Raw genomic sequence first — 18,590 nt, 5'->3', positions numbered from 1 at the left:
ATTCAAGAAAGGTTTGGGAAACATAGATGGCTAAGTATATTTGGCAGATCCAAACACTATGAATGTAAACACATGGTTCACGTCACTCAAAAATGGACTTCTAGGGAGGAGTTAAGAAAGTACAAAACCCTTTGGCCCCCTTGTCACTAGATCTGCGATCGCGCTGCGACCTTGCTTCGACGTAAATTATAATTGTGTAACTCCTGACTTCATAATTGAAATATCATGTAAGCTTGATATAGAAGCATGACTGAAAAGATAACAAACACGCACAAAGCTTAAAGGCACCCAGAGCACTTTATGTGGCTTCAAACTCAAATTAAAAAACTCCAGTTTTTAGCCATTTCTACACATAGTAAGTTTCAATAACACTATACCATTACATATCGATATTCAAGGAGCAAAGATGCGATGTCGCTGTGTGTTGAGCACTAAAAAAAAATCCAAGCGCTGTCAGCGCCGCCGTTTTTGTTCTCAAATTTTCCGACTTCTTGGAACGTGACGTCCCGTCGCCGGAACTTGCAGAGAACTGACCGTTCCAGTCAAACACAGGAATAACGCACAAGTACATCAGTGACGGACTTGGTAGTAGTTGGCAATGTGTTACGTAAGCTCCGTCCCCTTGAGTGCCCGAGATATTTTATTTTTCATTTCGTTTTTTTCTTGGGTATTCATGTAGCCAATGCAGTGAGATATCTGTCCCAGATATGCATTGTCATTTCTGCTTGTCATTTCTGTCCCACTAGCGCTGTTTTTGACGGAGGTGTTCCAAATAGAACAGGGGGTTCTATATGGTGTTCGACGGGAACGGTCCATTACCGACGAAAAAACCGTTTTGAGTTCTGTTTCAATCTAATTACACTAGGCGCGTGAAACTAAAGGGGTCATTGTGTAGCTTATTTTCGCGTGGCTTTTGAGCGCTTGTGACATGTAATCATCACGCAAATGTGGTAAACAGTGGCATTAAATGACAATTTCATAAAGATTACAGCAACTAGAATATTTCCAATTTTCAAGCCACATAAAATGCTCTGGATGCCTTTAAGAATACTCGTTTTAGATCTTTGAAATTGAGCAATCTGTCTAATCGCTCGGTTGCAGCGAGGCCGCCGCTCTAATGGAAGACTTTGCCCAGGCGGGGGGCGAAATGACCCTGAGGCAGAATTGCCGCGTGACACCAGATCTCAAAGGTCTCGTCTCATGATGTTGACTATTGATTAAGTTTTCTACCAGCCTTATCCCGCACGAGACGGTCACTATGATACTCTCTGTAGTTTTCACTGTTTTCAGCCGTAAGTTTTTACAATCCACTTCCTGTAAACAATGTATTCTTTATGCCTGTATATCACTGTGATCCTTCCTTCATATAGTAATCGAATGATATTTAGCAAACAGTGGAAATTTCTCCAACTAAGCAGATCTATAGACTAGTGGCTATCTCTTCGAAAGTAGCGCCACCATGACATGAGCACAGGCACAAGCAAACTCTTACAACAGACTTATTTTGCGACAAGTACTAAAACAAGTCGGACGTTTAAAGATTTTATGTGTTTTTTGCTTATTTGTTTGTTTTCTATGGAAATATCTTGGGAACTAGTAGTACTTTGTCAAATTTGTTTCTTTTATAATCTTTCTTGGAGCAGTGATAGCCTCGCATGGATCCGTTGCGCAATTTCCGGTACAGGGATTACAGGTGAGTGAAACTGTCCGGTGTTGTTGTTGCGCATTAATATACAGAATATTATTACAAAATAACCTGATATGAACCTGTTATTCTATAGACAGCACGTACACCTAACAGATATACACAGGTAGATACTTGAATATGGTACGTGTACAATGTAAACTCAGGGGGAGACAGAGTACATAACTTAGGTACACATCAAAATAACAAAGGCGCCATCGACCTACGTAACAGCGAAACCTGGATAAGTGCGTGATTTTGAAAAGGCTCACACATTTAAGTATAACTGAGAACCTGAGCTACCTAGGCCTGTGACAAGCTCTGTTGCAACTTCTGTTCCATAGACATCCGGCGTTGCCGCAGGCGACATTCAATGCACGGATCTCCAAGAAGAAAACTCGTATCTGACTGAAACCCTCGACCATTTGGAGTCGTGTGTACAGGGATGTCTGCGAAGTAGCCTCTTTTACCAAACCAGTAGGTCTATCATATTTTACTTCTAAGATCTGGAAACATAGTTGCTTTTCAATTTTGCCTATGTTGAATCCCTTTCTGACGTTTGTTTTGCATCGCCTTACTCATCAATCTCATAATGGTTTCAAAGACCACAAGGATATATGTTTTAAAAGAGCATGCACAGCTAAATGCACGGTGGGTAATAAGTAAAAGGTCATGAGTGAGTGAGTGAGTGAAATGCCTCAAACTTATAAACAGTTCTTGTCTAGATCATGCTTAATACATGTCCAGATGTGTTATGTTTATGTCTCAGGGGCATTCACCTTTGAAATATTACCCACAATGCATTTCTCGAATCATAAACCTCCTTATTTGGGAAGTTCGTCTGCACAAAATCATAATTTGTATATCTTCTGTCTGCATAGATTGCGAGCCTGGAATACTAGCTTACTACCCTCTAGACAACGATTTCAGCGACCACTGCAATGCATTTTACGCATCGCCACAAGGGGGCGTCTCGATCCACCATGCAACGGGTCAAAATGGCGCCGCCATGTTCGATGGAACAGGTAAGACGTTTAGAATATATATTTACACTGACTATATCCGAACAAACGTCATGCCCATTCTCCTTCAACGGGAACACCGAGTGTCGTCGAACTTTAGGAGCGGGTCACCATTTTTGTAAGGACATGCACGATAACTAAAAGTATGTATTTTGTGTTTTCCTCTTACCAGTAACGGTAGTTAACCTTTATGCGTTGTGTACCTGCACTCGATACAGAATTGCAAACTTCAGAGACGCAAGTGTTCAGAACAGAAAGTGTTGTTTTTGCTATTTTGTGGTTGTTGATTAAGATAAGGTAAATTTAGAGTAGATAAGGTTTGGTTGCAACACCCAGCAGGAAAGACTTACATTGTATGTACTGTGTGGCACCGTGAGTACAAGTGTAAGCAAAATTAAGCAGTAGTTTTGAGACGATTACAATTTCAGATATGATGACCAGACTACATAGGGTTGTGAAGCTCCAGATAATCTCGGTGCTTCACTTTTATTCAACATAGTGCCTAAACCGTGACGTAATCACTAGTTGAAAAGTGGGTATGGTTGTACCGTCCGATTGTACGGATCAATACTCCTCGTCGTCTCCCAAGTCATCAGACAAGGAGTCGAGTCCCATCTCCTCATAATCCTTCTCAAGGGCCGCCGTGTCTTCCCGGGCCTCGGAGAACTCCCCCTCCTCCATGCCCTCCCCAACATACCTGTCAACGGTAAAAGGTATTAAAGGTAGTCCCATAGCATTTCTGTGGCCACAGGGGCAGTGAATTGTTGTATGCTGTGTCTAGGGCACGATATTGGAAGGCGGAGCCCATCCCCCTATTTCCACAGCCGACGGGAGGTACCCATTCACACCTCGGTGGAGTGAGGAAAGTCGTGTCAAGTGCCGCTGCCATTTGCATAACATCAGTGGCATGTCAATGGATTCTAACCCAGAACCCTGGACCAAACACCCCAACCGTACGCTAATACGACAACAAGTGTGTTCTCTGATAATAGGGCTGTTCAATAACTTAATACTATGTCAATAACAAGACTCCTGGAAACGTAAGGATGAGATTTCATGCAGATGATATCTTACCAGTGCACGAAGGCACGCTTGGCGTACATCAGGTCAAACTTGTGGTCCAGCCGGGCCCAGGCCTCTCCGATTGCGGTGGTGTTACTCAACATGCACACGGCACGCTGTACCTTAGCCAGGTCTGCACCAGGCACCACGGTGGGCGGCTGGTAGTTGATTCCAACCTACATGGTGTGCAAGAACAACAAATTTCTTTATTCACATTTACATTCGTTCAACAAGAGCGGACGTTACGGCGAAACGTTGACTCTTCGTCTCTCAATGATGACTGGTTATTCTTTTCGCAGTAGCTAGGTGTCGCTGCTGCAGTATTATAATTGCGGTCCCAAATGTAAAGTATTGTCTTATTTGCATAGATATTGTATAGATAACGGTCTTTTACCAACCTGTCATGATACGATTCACGGCACGCTGTGCAAAGCAGTCAGTCGGAATCTGTCTAGGTTGACCAATTTACGCCTGTTCTACGCGTCGTTCATTTTCTCTGTAAAGTGTTTTGCATTCACGGTGGCCGACTGGGTATTGTTTTTATTTCATTACAATTGCAACAGTGCAATAAACCTGGGACACATGCAGCTGTTGCTGGTGTCGTGACCAACATGCATAATAAATATACCCGTTTGTACACTTAGGTGGAGTGAGGAAAGTCGAGCTAAGTGCCTTTTTCCTAAGGGGACAAGATCGGTGGCGTCAGGGGATTCGAACCCGGGACCGCTGGGTTCTCGGCCGAAAACCCTGCCGTTACGCCACACGACCCACATATACTGTCCATAGATTGCCATAGATAGTTTGTCCCATAGATACTGTCCTGTCACCGTAGATTAGCCTGGAAATTTGCAAACCTTGAAGCCTGTCGGGCACCAGTCCACAAACTGGATTGTCCGTCTGGTCTTGATGTTGGCGATGGCAGTGTTCACGTCCATGGGCACGACGTCACCACGGTACAACAGACAGCACGCCATGTACTTCCCTTCAAACATAGAATAAGACATCGAAGATTTCAGACCTTCGAGAGATATCTAGAGTTTTTGGGAAATACTTAAGACGCAGTCATCACAGATATTAGTCATCCTTCCCTTCTTCCCTTCATCAATCCCAGCTATGTGATGTAGAATTAATGTAGTTTTGTAGTTTTGTTTCAACAACTAAAACAGGAGATATTTGCAAACAATGAGAAAATGATTATCTTGTGATAATACCCTAGGATCTACTGCGAACCACACTTCATCTGGTGCTCACCTTTCCGAGGGTCGCACTTCACCATCTGGTTGGCCGGTTCGAAGCAACTGGTAGTGATCTCACCAACCGATAAGTTCTCGTGGTATGCCTTTTCTGCCGAGATGATGGGGGCATAGGTGACCAGGGGGAAGTGAATGCGGGGATACGGCACCAAGTTGGTCTGAAACTCCGTCAGATCCACGTTCAGTGAGCCGTCAAACCGCAAGGAGGCGGTGATAGACGAGATGACCTGCCCGATCATGCGGTTGAGGTTGGTGTAGGTTGGGCGGTCGATGTCGAGCCCGCGCCGGCAGATGTCGTACAGTGCCTCGTTGTCCACCATGAAGGCGCAGTCGGCTTGTTCCAAGGTGGTGTGGGTGGACAGAATGGAGTTATACGGCTCGACCACTGCGGTGGACACCTACATACAATAAAGAGGGGCTTCACATTTTGACCTTGTTCATGCGTACTTAGAATCATGAACCTTCGTATAGGAAGCACTGAGTTAGATTTACACTGTAACACGACATGGTCAATGGCTCAATTTTTCCGACAGTTTGAGTGGGTATCTCACTGGACTGCGAATAACTGCGCTAGGAGGTTGCGGCAAATTTGCGAATTTGGGCCAGTTGCCCCTAGCGATCACACTGGCGTGCGATGTATGGGTAAGACATACGTAGCCTATACAAACAAAATGGCCGTGTCTGGAATGTAACATTCTCAGTTTCGGTTCAAAACCAGATACAAAATAACTTAATTGGAAATCGCAGTGTTTCCACTAAATTAAAAACCAATGTACATTTATGAAAAAATCATCAAAAATAGATTTGCATTTGTGCGTCGGTTTGCGCCATTTTGCGCCATTAACACTTTAAAAAAATCACAGTTGCGACGACTTGTGGGAATTTACGAATGCCTGACACACTTTTGACTCTTGCTAAGTCCAGTGAGAAACCCGTTTAAGAAATTGCAATAACATTTTGTGTACGGTTGTTACTTACTTGAGGAGCCGGATAGATGGAGAACTGTAGTTTGGACTTCTTGCCGTAGTCCACAGACAGCCTCTCCATCAGGAGCGCGGTGAACCCTGACCCTGTCCCGCCGCCAAAGCTGTGATGGATCAGGAAACCCTGAAGACCAGAGCAGCCATCCGTCTGGTAAAGACAGAGAAAGAACTAGAAAGGCAACATTTGCTAGCAAATACATAATGTTTACCTTCACATGGTCTAGCCTAACAAACTATTACTTTGTTTAGCTTACTCAAACACATTCATATGCATGATGACCAGCCCCTCCAGCGTTGTCCTGCCACTTGCTACATAATGTAATCGAACACCACAGGCTGTCTGCTACACCTCTAGTAACCATGGTGACAGCTGTCTGGTCTTTGACCTTGATTTGCATGATTTATGCCTAGTTATGTTCACCTTTATTTAGCTTCATAATTTCGCAAGTAGAAAATTGCCGTCATTTACCACTATGGAATTACAATATTCTTGCATCAATTATAAGTTTTCATTTGCATGATTGATATCTGTTGACATTACTCCATTTCCTTTTTTTCATATAATGGAAAGTAAAAACGTCAGTTTTGTTCAAGGAATCTGTTAATAGCTAGACACAGTCAACCTTTATGAGGTTCATTCTTCCGACAACGACCCTCCCCACTTTACATCACATGACATGTCATGTCAAAGCCATGACGCATTTGGAAATGTAGGAGTTTCCTACCGTACTTTGTGCTGTTTTTCTGCAGTTGAAAAAAATGAAGATTAATTCAGCCTAGGCCTAGTGTTTCTTAATGAACTGGAACGAACAGTAACAGATTGTTATATGAATATACACCGATTCCTGTTTACAAAGTTTAAACGTAGTGGTACTTTAATTAAAGATATACCCACCACTTTGCGGACTCGATCCATGGTACGGTCAATGATTTCTTTCCCGACGGTGTAGTGTCCTCGTGCGTAGTTATTGGCGGCGTCTTCCTTACCGGATATCATCTGTTCAGGGTGGAACAGTTCTCTGTACGTCCCTGTACGGATTTCGTCGATCACGGTGGGTTCCAGATCGATAAAAACAGCCCTGGGTACGTGCTTACCTCCCCCCGTCTCGCTGAAGAACGTGTTGAAGGAGTCGTCCCCGTAGCCGACGGTCTTGTCGCTCGGCATGTTCCCGTCGGGCTGTATGCCATGTTCCAGGCAGTACAACTCCCAACAGGCGTTACCGATCTGTACTCCCGCCTGCCCAATGTGTATGGACACAACCTCGCGCATTTTTACCGAAATCAGTGGTTATAATATTGAAGAAATGTTTTGAAATCTGTGCCGCTCAATGGGGACGTGTCAGGAGTCCTCTCGAGCCTGGGGAATAACACTGTGATGCTCCGTGACCTGAGATAATTGTAATAACCTCCCCGCCCAACATATCTACCTATCTAGCCTAAAGACATGGTTAACTTCTATCCATAGCATTCCCAGATGTGAGCAATACATAAAACTTGCGACTAAATATTTGTGGTTAATAGTTTTAAACGTCTCAAATACGGGTACTCTTTTAACTACATTCAATGACTTTGTCTTATCGCAGATGTGTTGATGTAAACATTGTGTGCACATGTGTTAAGGTCTGACTACACTCCCCCTATTGTTCATACCTACCTAAGACTGCTCTATACGTCATTGTACCATCGCAGATAGAGTGTGTACCCTCAGGGGCTGGTTAGACAGGATTTGTGTTGACACTCACTGGCTTAGCTAGCTCGTGACAACTACGCTCATTACGAACAATTGAAATGCGCACCAACAGCATTCAAAGTTCCTGGCCTCACCCAGAAACAAGTTATTCTCCAAGCAGAGGCGTCAATTGAGGACTAGCAGCGGCCACCCAAACAAGCGTATGATTAGTATGAATATTACTACAGTGTATTATTATTAATTCGTTTCAGGCACATACTGGCCCATAGTTAAACAATATATACACAGCAACAATATAAAATCGCACATTACAAAATTGTAGTGGCTGGCGCTAAGACGTTAATATGATTCAAGAACTGATATTTTCTAGTGACACTTTTAACTGACTGCACCAAATTCTATGGTCGTAAATATCGTCCTTATTTTGATTTGTTATCAAGTTGTCTTGTCAATAATTGTGTGAATGTGATATATATCTGTTGTTGTTGTTGTTGATCGAATATCTTAATTCATATCCTCCCATCTTCAGGGCAGTCTGTTACAATAAGGACATTTTTTTTTACCTCGTCGTCTTCGAATGCAGGTTATCATTATATAGCTATAGCTTTTAGACAGTATTTTGAACATTTGAATACCTAAAGCTTGCAATTCTGGCAGTATTTCTGATGATGCATTTCACAACTATCCTCAATAACCCATTTCTAAAAAGGAACGGATATAGGTATCACAGTAGATACAGGTAGACTAGCGTCACATTCTATTAATTTTTCTCTTGACACATACAGGGAAGCTGGTAGTGGATTTTTTCCGACTTTACCAGTGGGGTACGGCCTTTTCTGTCAGTGTCTGGTTCAAGCGTACCGGCGGCTTTGGTCGGTTTTCCGGAATCGTCAACAACGGTTACCACTCCTCCGGAAGCTGGGAGATCCGGATGGGGAGATCCGGAAGCACTCTCACGCACGAGGAGGTAAGGCCATGTTGGTTTGATTATATGGATGGCATCCGCGCGCGCATCAATGTTCGTCCGGTAAAAAAAGAGACAGTTTTTGGCCATCAATCAAGCAAAGTAGCTGCAAAATGAGCAAATTTATGCTGTAAATTGCAAAAAAATATATCCTAATACAAATACTAGATTAACTGTCGTCAAATTCAAAATCAAATAAGAAGATATAAAGAACAAAAATGAATCTAATTTTCGGTATACCATATACTCTCTGTGTTTATGTAAGTCATGATCATATGTTCAACCTTTCTGACCACTTAGGATTTCATATATGATGAGGGCAACTTTTGAAAATTCGTAAAGGTTTTTTTTTAAAAGATTTGGTATTCATTTGAGATAATAATCTAAATCGCAAAGGTCTTTATTCACAGCTGGCGTTCGATGACGCCGTGACCGTCTGTCATCTTTATCAGGGCAATTCTGCCTGCTTCACTGTGTACTGAAGCTGGTGATGCTGCTAACAATGCGCACTCCCAAACGTTAGCAGGAACACCTAGCTTCAGTACTACACAGTGAACCAGTCAGAACCCCATAATGAAGATGACAGACGCCTCTCTGAAAAGATAGGTCAGAGTAATCAGCAACTCAACGTCCGCCAGTATAATGCACTCCAGTACATCTAAATTGTGCATACACGGTGGATGAGATCTCTCAAACCCACTGTTTTACAAAGTGGCGGATTTATGTGACCCGGCGGATTAATGTTACTGGGTGTTACTATCTAGATCGGCTGCGGGGTGGTGACGGCGGACAGTCCGGCCACGTGGGACTTCTCTGACGTTTCCGCACCGAGCCACACCTGGCATCATGCCGTCATGACGTATGACGGATTCCGGCTTAGCTTTTACATCAACAACGAACCGCAAAATGGGAACCAGGAGTAAGTGTCAACTTTGATCATTTGTGTATATGTGTATGTATGTATGTATGTATGTATGCACATGTATGTATGTATGTATGTATGTGTGTATGTATGTATGTATGTATGTATGTATGTATGTATGTATGTGTGTGTGTATGTATATATGTATGTGTGTATGTATGTATGTATGTATGTATGTATGTATGTATGTATGTATAGCTGTAATTAACTATGTATTATATGTTATGTATGTATTCGTGTGTTGATGAGTGACTAAATGAGTTGGTGTGTTGATGAACGAGTAAGTAGAGTGTTTACCCGAGTGGGTGAATGGGGTGGGCAGGCTGGTGAGTGAGTGGATGTGCGGGTGCGCAAGTGAGTGTTTGACTGAGTGAGTGAGCGAGTGAATAGGTGAGTGGATGAGTGAGACTGATAGAGTGAGTGAGTGAATGAATGAATGAGTGAATGAATAAGTGAGTAGATGGATAGATGAGCGTGTGTGGGCGAGTGAGTGAAATAGTGAGAGAGTGGATGGATGGATGAGTGATTGACTAGATGATTCAATGAGTAACTGAGTGAATGAGTAATAAGTAAGTGAACGGTATCGAAATTGCGCGTCTAACGCACGATAAATGCTGTCCAACCTCCCAGTTGCTGTTCAGGTCCGATTCTCGCCAAGAACACCCCTGTGACCATCGGCCAGGCAGGTCCGGGCAGCGCCGGAGAATTCTTCACCGGGCTCATCGACGACGTTCGTCTCTACAAGAAGGTGTTGAGTACAGAAGAAGTCGCGAGACTGTACACCCTCGGTGCCGGGCTGAACTAAGACAGCACGGCTGCTTGGAAATAAGGAGTTTCATAATTCATATGTACGAATGCACTGTGCACGTGGCTAATATGGCAAAGGTGAAGACCATGAACAGAATGCGTCTGGATATTGCAATACAAATGAAAGCAATGGTCGAGACATGAGTTGCTAACATGTTAGGAGTTTTCACCTGTGACGTATTGCCCACAATGCATTTTTCTGCGAATGCACACTTAGAATCGTGAACATCCTTATAGGGCCCTGCTCGGTGTTGAGACGTATTTCTGTGCATGTGCTATTCTAGTCATCTTTCTAAAGGTCCGTATTTTTAACTCTTTGCCTCCACTAAAACCTGCGGACCACAAGAAAGACGAGAAGAATTTCTAAAAAACACAGACCCGAACTCTACATGTGTTAGATCATTACATGGGACCGGAGACCAACTGTTTCCGTTCAATAAACTTGATTGCAAAAGAATGTAAAGAATTTTTTTTTCCTGTAGAACATAGGGGGGACAAAAAAAATCAGTCATGGAGGTTTTGGCACAAAAGCGTGATCATAGCAAATGAGCTATCATTTGAAATAAGAATGAACTCGGGTTCAATGACATAACACATAATGTTAATCATTAAAAACGAGTCGGTAGGACACGTACAATCCCTTGTGAATTAATTATGGTGTTTCTTGTGTGTGCTAAGGTGTTTGGTACCCTCTTTACCAGGAAGGACAATTTCTTTAAAACCTGTTTCCATTTATGTCAAGGTATTTGTTTATCGCATAACACCAGGCAGCACGGAAACCAAGGCACTGGCCTAACCTCTGCTCGGAGAATAGCCAATGAACTACAGGCAGGCGACCCACACCTCTTTATCGTGTGTGTGTACCACAGTCCGTTCAAAATGAAAATACTGTTACGATAAAAAATCGCCATGCATCATCGGGGCGTGATCGGAATCCATCCAAATGTTATAGGTACGAACACACAGAGGTCTTTTGTAGTATTTACTCATAAATTATGTAAAGGCCCTGATTTATGTCTACAAGTGTTCAACTTTACCTCCAATTTACTTTCACAAAAATGAATGTTCATCATTTACCTCTACGGAATCATAGTATTTTCGCATTATTTATTTCTTCATTAAGTCGACATTTGCATAATTGGTATCTATCGACATCCCTCTCTTTTTCAGTGACATATGTCACATGTTTGAGAGTTCTTTAATTAAATGCGGGGTATTTATAAACTCTCCTCATTACCTTTAAATTAGCTCCTGATTCGCATAATTTGTTTCTAGTTATGTAAATCGTTACTTCGAACGAAGGGTTTCTCGTCAAGTACGGTGGACCTGGCATCGAGGCTAGTATCTTGGAGGAGGGCAAATTACTTACTGAAACTTGTCCAAAGGCCAGACTGTTAACCACAGCTGAATGCCAGACCCCCTAGCCTGTATTTACACAAGCTCTCGGCCGGAGGTTACTGACCCCCAGCCCAAGAGGGATGGCGGTTACAGGCCGGCCGGCCACTAGGAGCGCGATTCGTCAGGCTACCAGACCCCCAATCTCTAAAATTTTTATCGTGAGGGGTGATACTATAGTATTTTAGAGATTGGGGGTCAGGCATTCAGGCTAGTTTTAATACCAGGGCCAATATAGGATTCACTGACAGGTAAAAGCTCTTCGCTTAACCAACAAGATGGCTCCAAGGAAACTTAATATTTGCCTGAATTCCTCGGAGTTTTCGCAAGTAGAAATGTTTCCTTTTGCTATGGATTTTGCAGGCCCCGGTCCGCGGTAACAGTCTGGGGTTCAGATCAGGTGTCACCTTCACAGGTTTTGTAACACATATATTATAAGTTACGTAAACAAGTCCAGGTCATTTCTCCAGCAAGGCTTCCAAGAAGGCGGTGTTCCTTTTCAACGGTTTTCAGTCATGTTTCCGCTCCTCAGCATTCTCCTTGTGGGCTGGATCGTCGGTCCTGGAGCCTTTGCCCAGTCAGGTACGTAACACGTCAACTTCCTCCAAACTCTAAGACATCGGTTGGGTTTTAAGATGTCACATAATCTGTTTTTGCTGGTTGACTATTTCCTTTCATGCTCTCAAAGCTCACAACGTTAAAACATGCAAATCACGTCTCTCTGTGTGTTACTGCTGCCAGTTCGATACATTCTTGTTAGGACGGTCACATCATCTTAATCTCAACCTGTGGAAGCCAGTGGTTTCCCCTTTTTTCTGCAGCAGACTTTCTTGTTTTTGTAACTCCTGTTCTTGACACACAGTAACCTTATGGTTTTGATTAGGTGGGAGGTAGCCTCTGACGTCACGGAGAAGTTTTGTCTGTAGGTTTCGCCCACTAGCGGTTTATTTTAAAACTGCAAGGATGCAGTGGAACAATAGCTTTTCAGTGAGCTAAACTGGTTCGATATCACATTTTAAAACCCAAAATAAAATACAAGTAGTTCACGGGACATGTAAGATATTATTATTTTTCGCGGCTAAAATGTTTTCACAATTATCTGAGTGCTTTGCAGTTTTTAAAATCAGTGCACAAAAACGCAATGAGTCACACGTGCACAAACACACACGTGCACACACACACACATACATGTATATTTATCTATCTATCTATCTATCTATCTATCTATCTATCTATCTATCTATCGATCTATCTATCTATCTATCTATCTATCTATCTATCTATCTATCTATCGATCGATCGATCGATCTATCTATCTATCTATCTATCTATCTATCTATATCTATCTATCTATCTATCTATCTATCTATCTCTCTCTATCTATCTATCTATTGGTAGATAGATAGAGAGAGATGAATAGATAGAGAGAAAGACGTAGACAGATGTATTAATGTGTTAACGTTTCCGTGGCAACAGGTTGTCCCGCGACCCACCGGGATGTTCTGGGCCCGTACTACCTACACGGAGTACCGTACCAGCGAGTGGTGTGCTCCGGTGGTCCCTACCTACTGGTGTACGGAACGGTTAGTCAAAGGTTCAACTACTTGTGGTAATAACATTGGTAGTCACAGTGGTGTGACTATCATTATACTAGATATGCAAGTACACATAGAGGTATCACTGTACATAGTACCGCACAAGCGAGTGTTGTGCTCTAGTGGTCCCTACCTACTGGTCTATGGAACGGTTAGTCAAAGGTTTTACTTGTGAAACCAACATTGGTAGTCATAGTGGTGCCACTGTCATTACTAGATATACAAGAACCATAGAGGCACCACTGTACATAGTACCGCACAAGCGAGTGGTGTACTCCGGTGGTCCCTACCTACCGGTCTACTGAACGGTAAGTCATAATGGTGACACTGTCATTACATACACAGTACCGTGCCAGCGGGTGGTGTGATCTGATGGTCTTTGGAACGGTTAGCCACAGTTTCTAATATACTAGTGGTACCAACACTGGTACAACAAGTACACACAGTACTACATACACTCAGTACAACATCAGTGAGAGCCGTGCTCCAGTACGGTCACCGAAACGTCGACCTATTGTAACTTTCTGGTTGTGAATGAAATAGACTTTGTTTTACCGTCGTCTATCAACAATGAAATTATTCACGTATGTAAATATAGAAATCATATGGTGGCTTACCGAAAATTCAACTCGGAAGCGGGTGTTATTTGTAAAAGACCACATCTTTATGAATACAAAGTAAAACAAATTTGTTGAAATTATTCACAGATGAATAAACAAATGAACCATTTATAACCCATGAATTGAGTAGTGCCCCTTCATGAAGACCCTTGGGATGTGATGCATGATGGGACTCATCCCTTTAAGTGTTGTTCCTATGGGATAATTGCTGAAGTTCCAAATCAATTTTTGGGTCAACAATAAAAGAATTAAGTTGCTACGGGTGGAAATTGATAAACAACTATTCACACAAACGCTACAAACATTTTTTTTCAACATCGGACCTAGATTTCCCAAGACCCGCCAATTTTTTGCGAGGGCTTTTTTTTCTTCAAGTATTAGATGATTGACAAAAATCAAGCTTTGACCCAAAACAAGTGGAAAATACAATTACAGTAAGTTGACAAACAAGTATCCAGAAAAACATTGCTAAGGTAATTTCAAGCTCAAGCTAAGCTTTCTATAGAAAGTTGAAGTGTATCCAATGGTTCTTCGCGATATAACTTGTTACTGCCTACTGCCTACCTACATTCTACACCTGGCTGTAATTAAGGGTACTCGGGGGTTGTCAGAATCATCATCACTTGTTCCATCATATCAGAATATTGATGCTGTATGATGCAACTGCTGTCTACTCCAGGTTCAAGGTCAAGTTGCCAGTGCAGTTACGTTCTTGGATTCAGAAAGATATTATTAGCCGAACCAGAACATTCTCCTCTGGTGTTGTGTATGGCTTTAGATTCAAATAGCATGTCTGTTGCCCTATTCAGGTGAGGGACACCTCGTGTTCCGTTGTTTCCGGGGCAACACTGGAGCTTTGGCAGGCTGACTCGAGCGCAAGGTGAGTATTCATTACTAAGGCCACAGCAAGTAAATTTTATGGATGACATCCTCCGCAGACTCCAAAATTAATGAGATAGGGCACAAAAAAAACAAGGCGGGCAAAAAAAAACAAGATTCCTATATTTTCAAATTTTGAGATCATAAATCTTGTTAAACAAGAATTGAGGCCACGAAATATGATATCGTGACAAACAGGTCTTTTATTGCTGTATTAAACCAATGAGGTTTCATATAAAATATAAAACCTCCTTGACTCAACAGTTGACATGTCCTTGTAGATGTGTATCCACTCAATAGACTAACTACAACAAATGCAAAAAAGAGCTTGTTGTACCATCATCTGACGCAACTACACTGGGTATTCATATGTGATGAAACACCTTGTGTATACAGCTCAATTAACTAGACCCCCCCCCCCCATTATTTGTATAATGTCCTTGCTAGAACAAATGCAGAAAACAGCTTGTTATTATACCATCATGGGCAGGAACCACACTGGGTATTCATATGCAATGAAACACCTTAGACTGTCAACGTTTACGACATATTTGCCCATTTTTGGCATGTTGACCACTGTCGGAGGGCAATGAAATTTCTTGTTTTTTATTTCGAAATCGGCATGTTGACCACTGTCGGAGGGCAATGAAATTTCTTGTTTTTTATTTCGAAATCAGGCGAAAATTAATGAGCGCGCTGATGTCATCCATAAAAATTACTTGCTGTGGCCTAATTGGCGCTCATTGGTCTCGGCAACCATGCAATAAACTGCGTCTGTCAATCAAAGTAATCAGTGGGAAAGACACAAAGACAGAATTTTTGACGTAAACCTGTTGTAACTACATAACATTCAGTTTGACGGTTCACTTGTGTTGAGGATGAAATGATACGTGAAAAACGGCATGGATTGATTTTTCCTTTTTTCGTGGGGTAACGGAGCAAGAATTTAATCTCGATTTAGTTCATGTATTAAACTAGCAGAAGAGCTGATATAATCTTCCATTGGACGAAACAGAGAAGACCCACACCTATGTTCAGGTTCATTGCACCGACCGGCGGAAATTTTCCCGAAGTCTTTTCGACGATCAGTTTTTCTGACTAAAAGGGAATGACCGTTACTAGAGTATTCTTCAATCAGTGACGTAATAAAGGTAACAAAACACGTACACTACCTCAAAATGTTTGACGTCCACTGTACGTCATGATCACGGAGTGACCTAGTACCTCGTCTCGCGAGAACACGAGATCGAGACTAGGTCGAGACTTGCGTAGATCGTCTGGCCTCTCCCGCCTCCTTGCGGAGCAGGGGTAAGTAGGACTTGCGCAGCTAGACTAGGTCACTACGTGCTCAAGACGCACAGTGGGCGGAGGTGCGTGTTTTGTTGCCTTCAAAATGTCACTGCTTGAAGGATACTCAGTACAAAGAAACAGTAGCTACACGTGACTTATAAATCTCTTCAACGAATGTTCCACTGCTTTAAACACGCGTTCATGCAACTGTTTTTGGATCGGCACTCTTTTAGAGCGCACACTGGGAGTAAAACATGAATGAGATCACAAGCCACACAGCTCTGTTGTATCTTATCTGTTTACCGCCCCCCTCCCCCTCCTCAGATACTACATGAACACCGCGATGTTGAACTTCTGCCGCGGGAAGGTCACCACGGACCCCCAGGGGAGGTACAGCTTCATCACCATCAGGCCGGGAAAGTACGGCTGGGGATGGTACCGCCGACCCGCGCATGTGCACCTCAGGTTGGTAGCATCAACAACTTTTAGATATGAGTAGCACTGAATGATTTCTATTTCTCAAGCGCTTTGATAACCTGATTATAGCTAGACCGCTATAATCTTGAAATTCAAAGTTCCAAGAAGAGAGAAGAAGCCGGACTTATATATGCTAGACTACGATATACCCGTACCAACATGTTTATGTTAGTAAACGTGTATTTGTTTGTGACATGTGCTTCCTTCCTTCCTTCCTTCCTTCCTTCCTTCCTTCCTTCCTTCCTTCCTTCCTTCCTTCCTTCCTTCCTTCCTTCCTTCCTTCCTTCCTTCCTTCCTTCCTTCCTTCCTTCCTTCCTTCCTTCCTTCCTTCCTTCCTTCCTTCCTTCCTTCCTTCCTTCCTTCCTTCCTTCCTTCATTCCTTCATTCCTTCATTGCATTCATTTACCTAGTAGGTATTTATTCCTTCCTTCATTTGTTTCTTCGTCCACTCATTTGCTCCTATATTTCTGACACCAGGGTGACAGCCACAGGTCGACGGACCCTGGTGGACCATGGGTGTTTCACCTATGTCAGCAGGCCGGGTGACCACAAACCTTCTGGGTCCTATGGGACAGAAAAACCATCTAGTTACTTTGTTCATTTATCTATTTATTCACTCTCCCAGGGTGACAGCCCCAGGTCGGCAGACCCTGGTGACACAGATGTATTTCTCCGGGGACAGCAACTTGGGTGACCAAGATCCATGTGGGTCCTGTGGGTCGGAGAACCCCAGCCAGGTGGCGGAGCCCCGGACCCCTAGCGGTGCCGAGGGGAGGTACACCGTGGCAGGGACTACCTTCACCGTCAGTGAGGTGGCGGAGTGGGACATCGTTCTGATCTGACAAACTGAAGTTTGGTCGTATAACAAGTATAACAGATTTGCATGCATGCACGCCACGTTTTATATCGCATGAACATCCAATTGTAAGTACTCCAATCGTCGTCTAATACCCTTTCAGACTAGGTATGTTTTCCTTTTAAGCCACGCGCCTTTTTATAGGTCGTAAAATTGTAAACGAGAATCTAACAGGACCTTTCCTAAAATACATACAGTCAAATTGGCCAGGCAACCACCTACCGCAGGCAACCACCTCCCGTCACAAGCCACATTAAAACAATCCCATCCTAATTTACATAGTTAATTACCCTCTGATGAACAACCAACAGTCTTACCCAACCAGCAACTACGTTTTTCCTGTTCCCAGGGGGTATTTACACGCCTAAAATTGATTGACAGCGGCACCCAGCCCAGCATTGGCCATTTTAAATTGTTTATCTCTGCAGGAGCTAGCCTAGTAACCATCCAATGGACAGACCTATTGTTTTACTAATCAGAAACCATTTCCCCCACTGCTGGAGTGGTTGCTGAGACCAGGTTTGGCTGTAGTTACATCATGTTGAATTACGTTAATAAGTTTTGGTATTTTCATGCTAAAAGTAGTAATGTTATCAGAATTCACTACTTCCGTTTCAATCATTGTGGTTTCTAAGTATCGTGGTCAAACTACATGTACACTTGCTTTTTCTCAATTAATAGAAGAAGATTAGAATGAAGAATGAAGACCTTTATTGTACATGTTTGCCCCCTGGACTTAGCACAGGTCACATGTTAACAACTATATACATATTCATGAGTATTACTGTATACAACAATCAAGCATACTCTAGTACTTTCAACTTCCTCTCGCTTCTTGGTAATTGTATGAATGTAGGAGGCTGTGTGATTAGTTAGAGTTGGTTTATCGAAGGCTGTAAGAAATATAAATTTCTCTCTACTATTCAGGTATCTGATGTAGGGGAATTTAATATCGACATTGACCACCAGATGCGACTACAGATTCAAAGGTGATATATTTCTTTTGCATGATGAGACGAGATCGATATGGGTTCTAAAAGCAATTCAATAAAGCAGTTGTGTATTGGAAGCTGCTGGTAGGCAAAACAGAA

At 42.7% G+C, this 18,590-nt stretch overlaps 3 protein-coding genes across 3 annotated transcripts; 2 read left to right on the top strand and 1 right to left on the bottom strand.

Annotated features, from left to right (window-relative positions):
• The first annotated feature begins 1,173 nt into the window (after nt 1–1,173).
• Nucleotides 1,174–10,438, top strand: LOC136448357 (uncharacterized). Its single transcript, XM_066447770.1, has 7 exons — nt 1,174–1,292; nt 1,644–1,693; nt 2,029–2,161; nt 2,566–2,709; nt 8,480–8,661; nt 9,423–9,577; nt 10,211–10,438. Exons 1-7 carry the CDS (start codon nt 1,259–1,261, stop codon nt 10,383–10,385), a joined length of 873 nt encoding a protein of 290 aa, XP_066303867.1. The 5' UTR covers nt 1,174–1,258; the 3' UTR covers nt 10,386–10,438.
• LOC136448355 (tubulin alpha chain, testis-specific-like) lies at nt 3,154–7,564 on the bottom strand. Its single transcript, XM_066447769.1, has 6 exons — nt 6,900–7,564; nt 6,000–6,152; nt 5,020–5,419; nt 4,623–4,750; nt 3,781–3,944; nt 3,154–3,403 (listed from the first exon to the last, which is right to left on the bottom strand). The coding sequence occupies exons 1-6, from the start codon at nt 7,272–7,274 to the stop codon at nt 3,271–3,273; spliced, it is 1,353 nt and encodes a 450-aa protein (XP_066303866.1). The 5' UTR covers nt 7,275–7,564; the 3' UTR covers nt 3,154–3,270.
• Nucleotides 10,439–12,221: 1,783 nt separating the features above from the next.
• On the top strand, nt 12,222–18,320 carry LOC136448354 (chlorocatechol 1,2-dioxygenase-like). The gene is made up of 5 exons (XM_066447768.1): nt 12,222–12,364; nt 13,259–13,365; nt 14,807–14,877; nt 16,491–16,631; nt 17,269–18,320. Exons 1-5 carry the CDS (start codon nt 12,298–12,300, stop codon nt 17,483–17,485), a joined length of 603 nt encoding a protein of 200 aa, XP_066303865.1. The 5' UTR covers nt 12,222–12,297; the 3' UTR covers nt 17,486–18,320.
• The last annotated feature ends 270 nt before the right edge of the window (nt 18,321–18,590 follow it).

The sequence above is a fragment of the Branchiostoma lanceolatum genome, chromosome 14, assembly GCF_035083965.1.
Source record: "Branchiostoma lanceolatum isolate klBraLanc5 chromosome 14, klBraLanc5.hap2, whole genome shotgun sequence".
NCBI lineage: Eukaryota > Metazoa > Chordata > Leptocardii > Amphioxiformes > Branchiostomatidae > Branchiostoma > Branchiostoma lanceolatum.
This window is presented reverse-complemented; position numbering and strand designations above follow the sequence as displayed.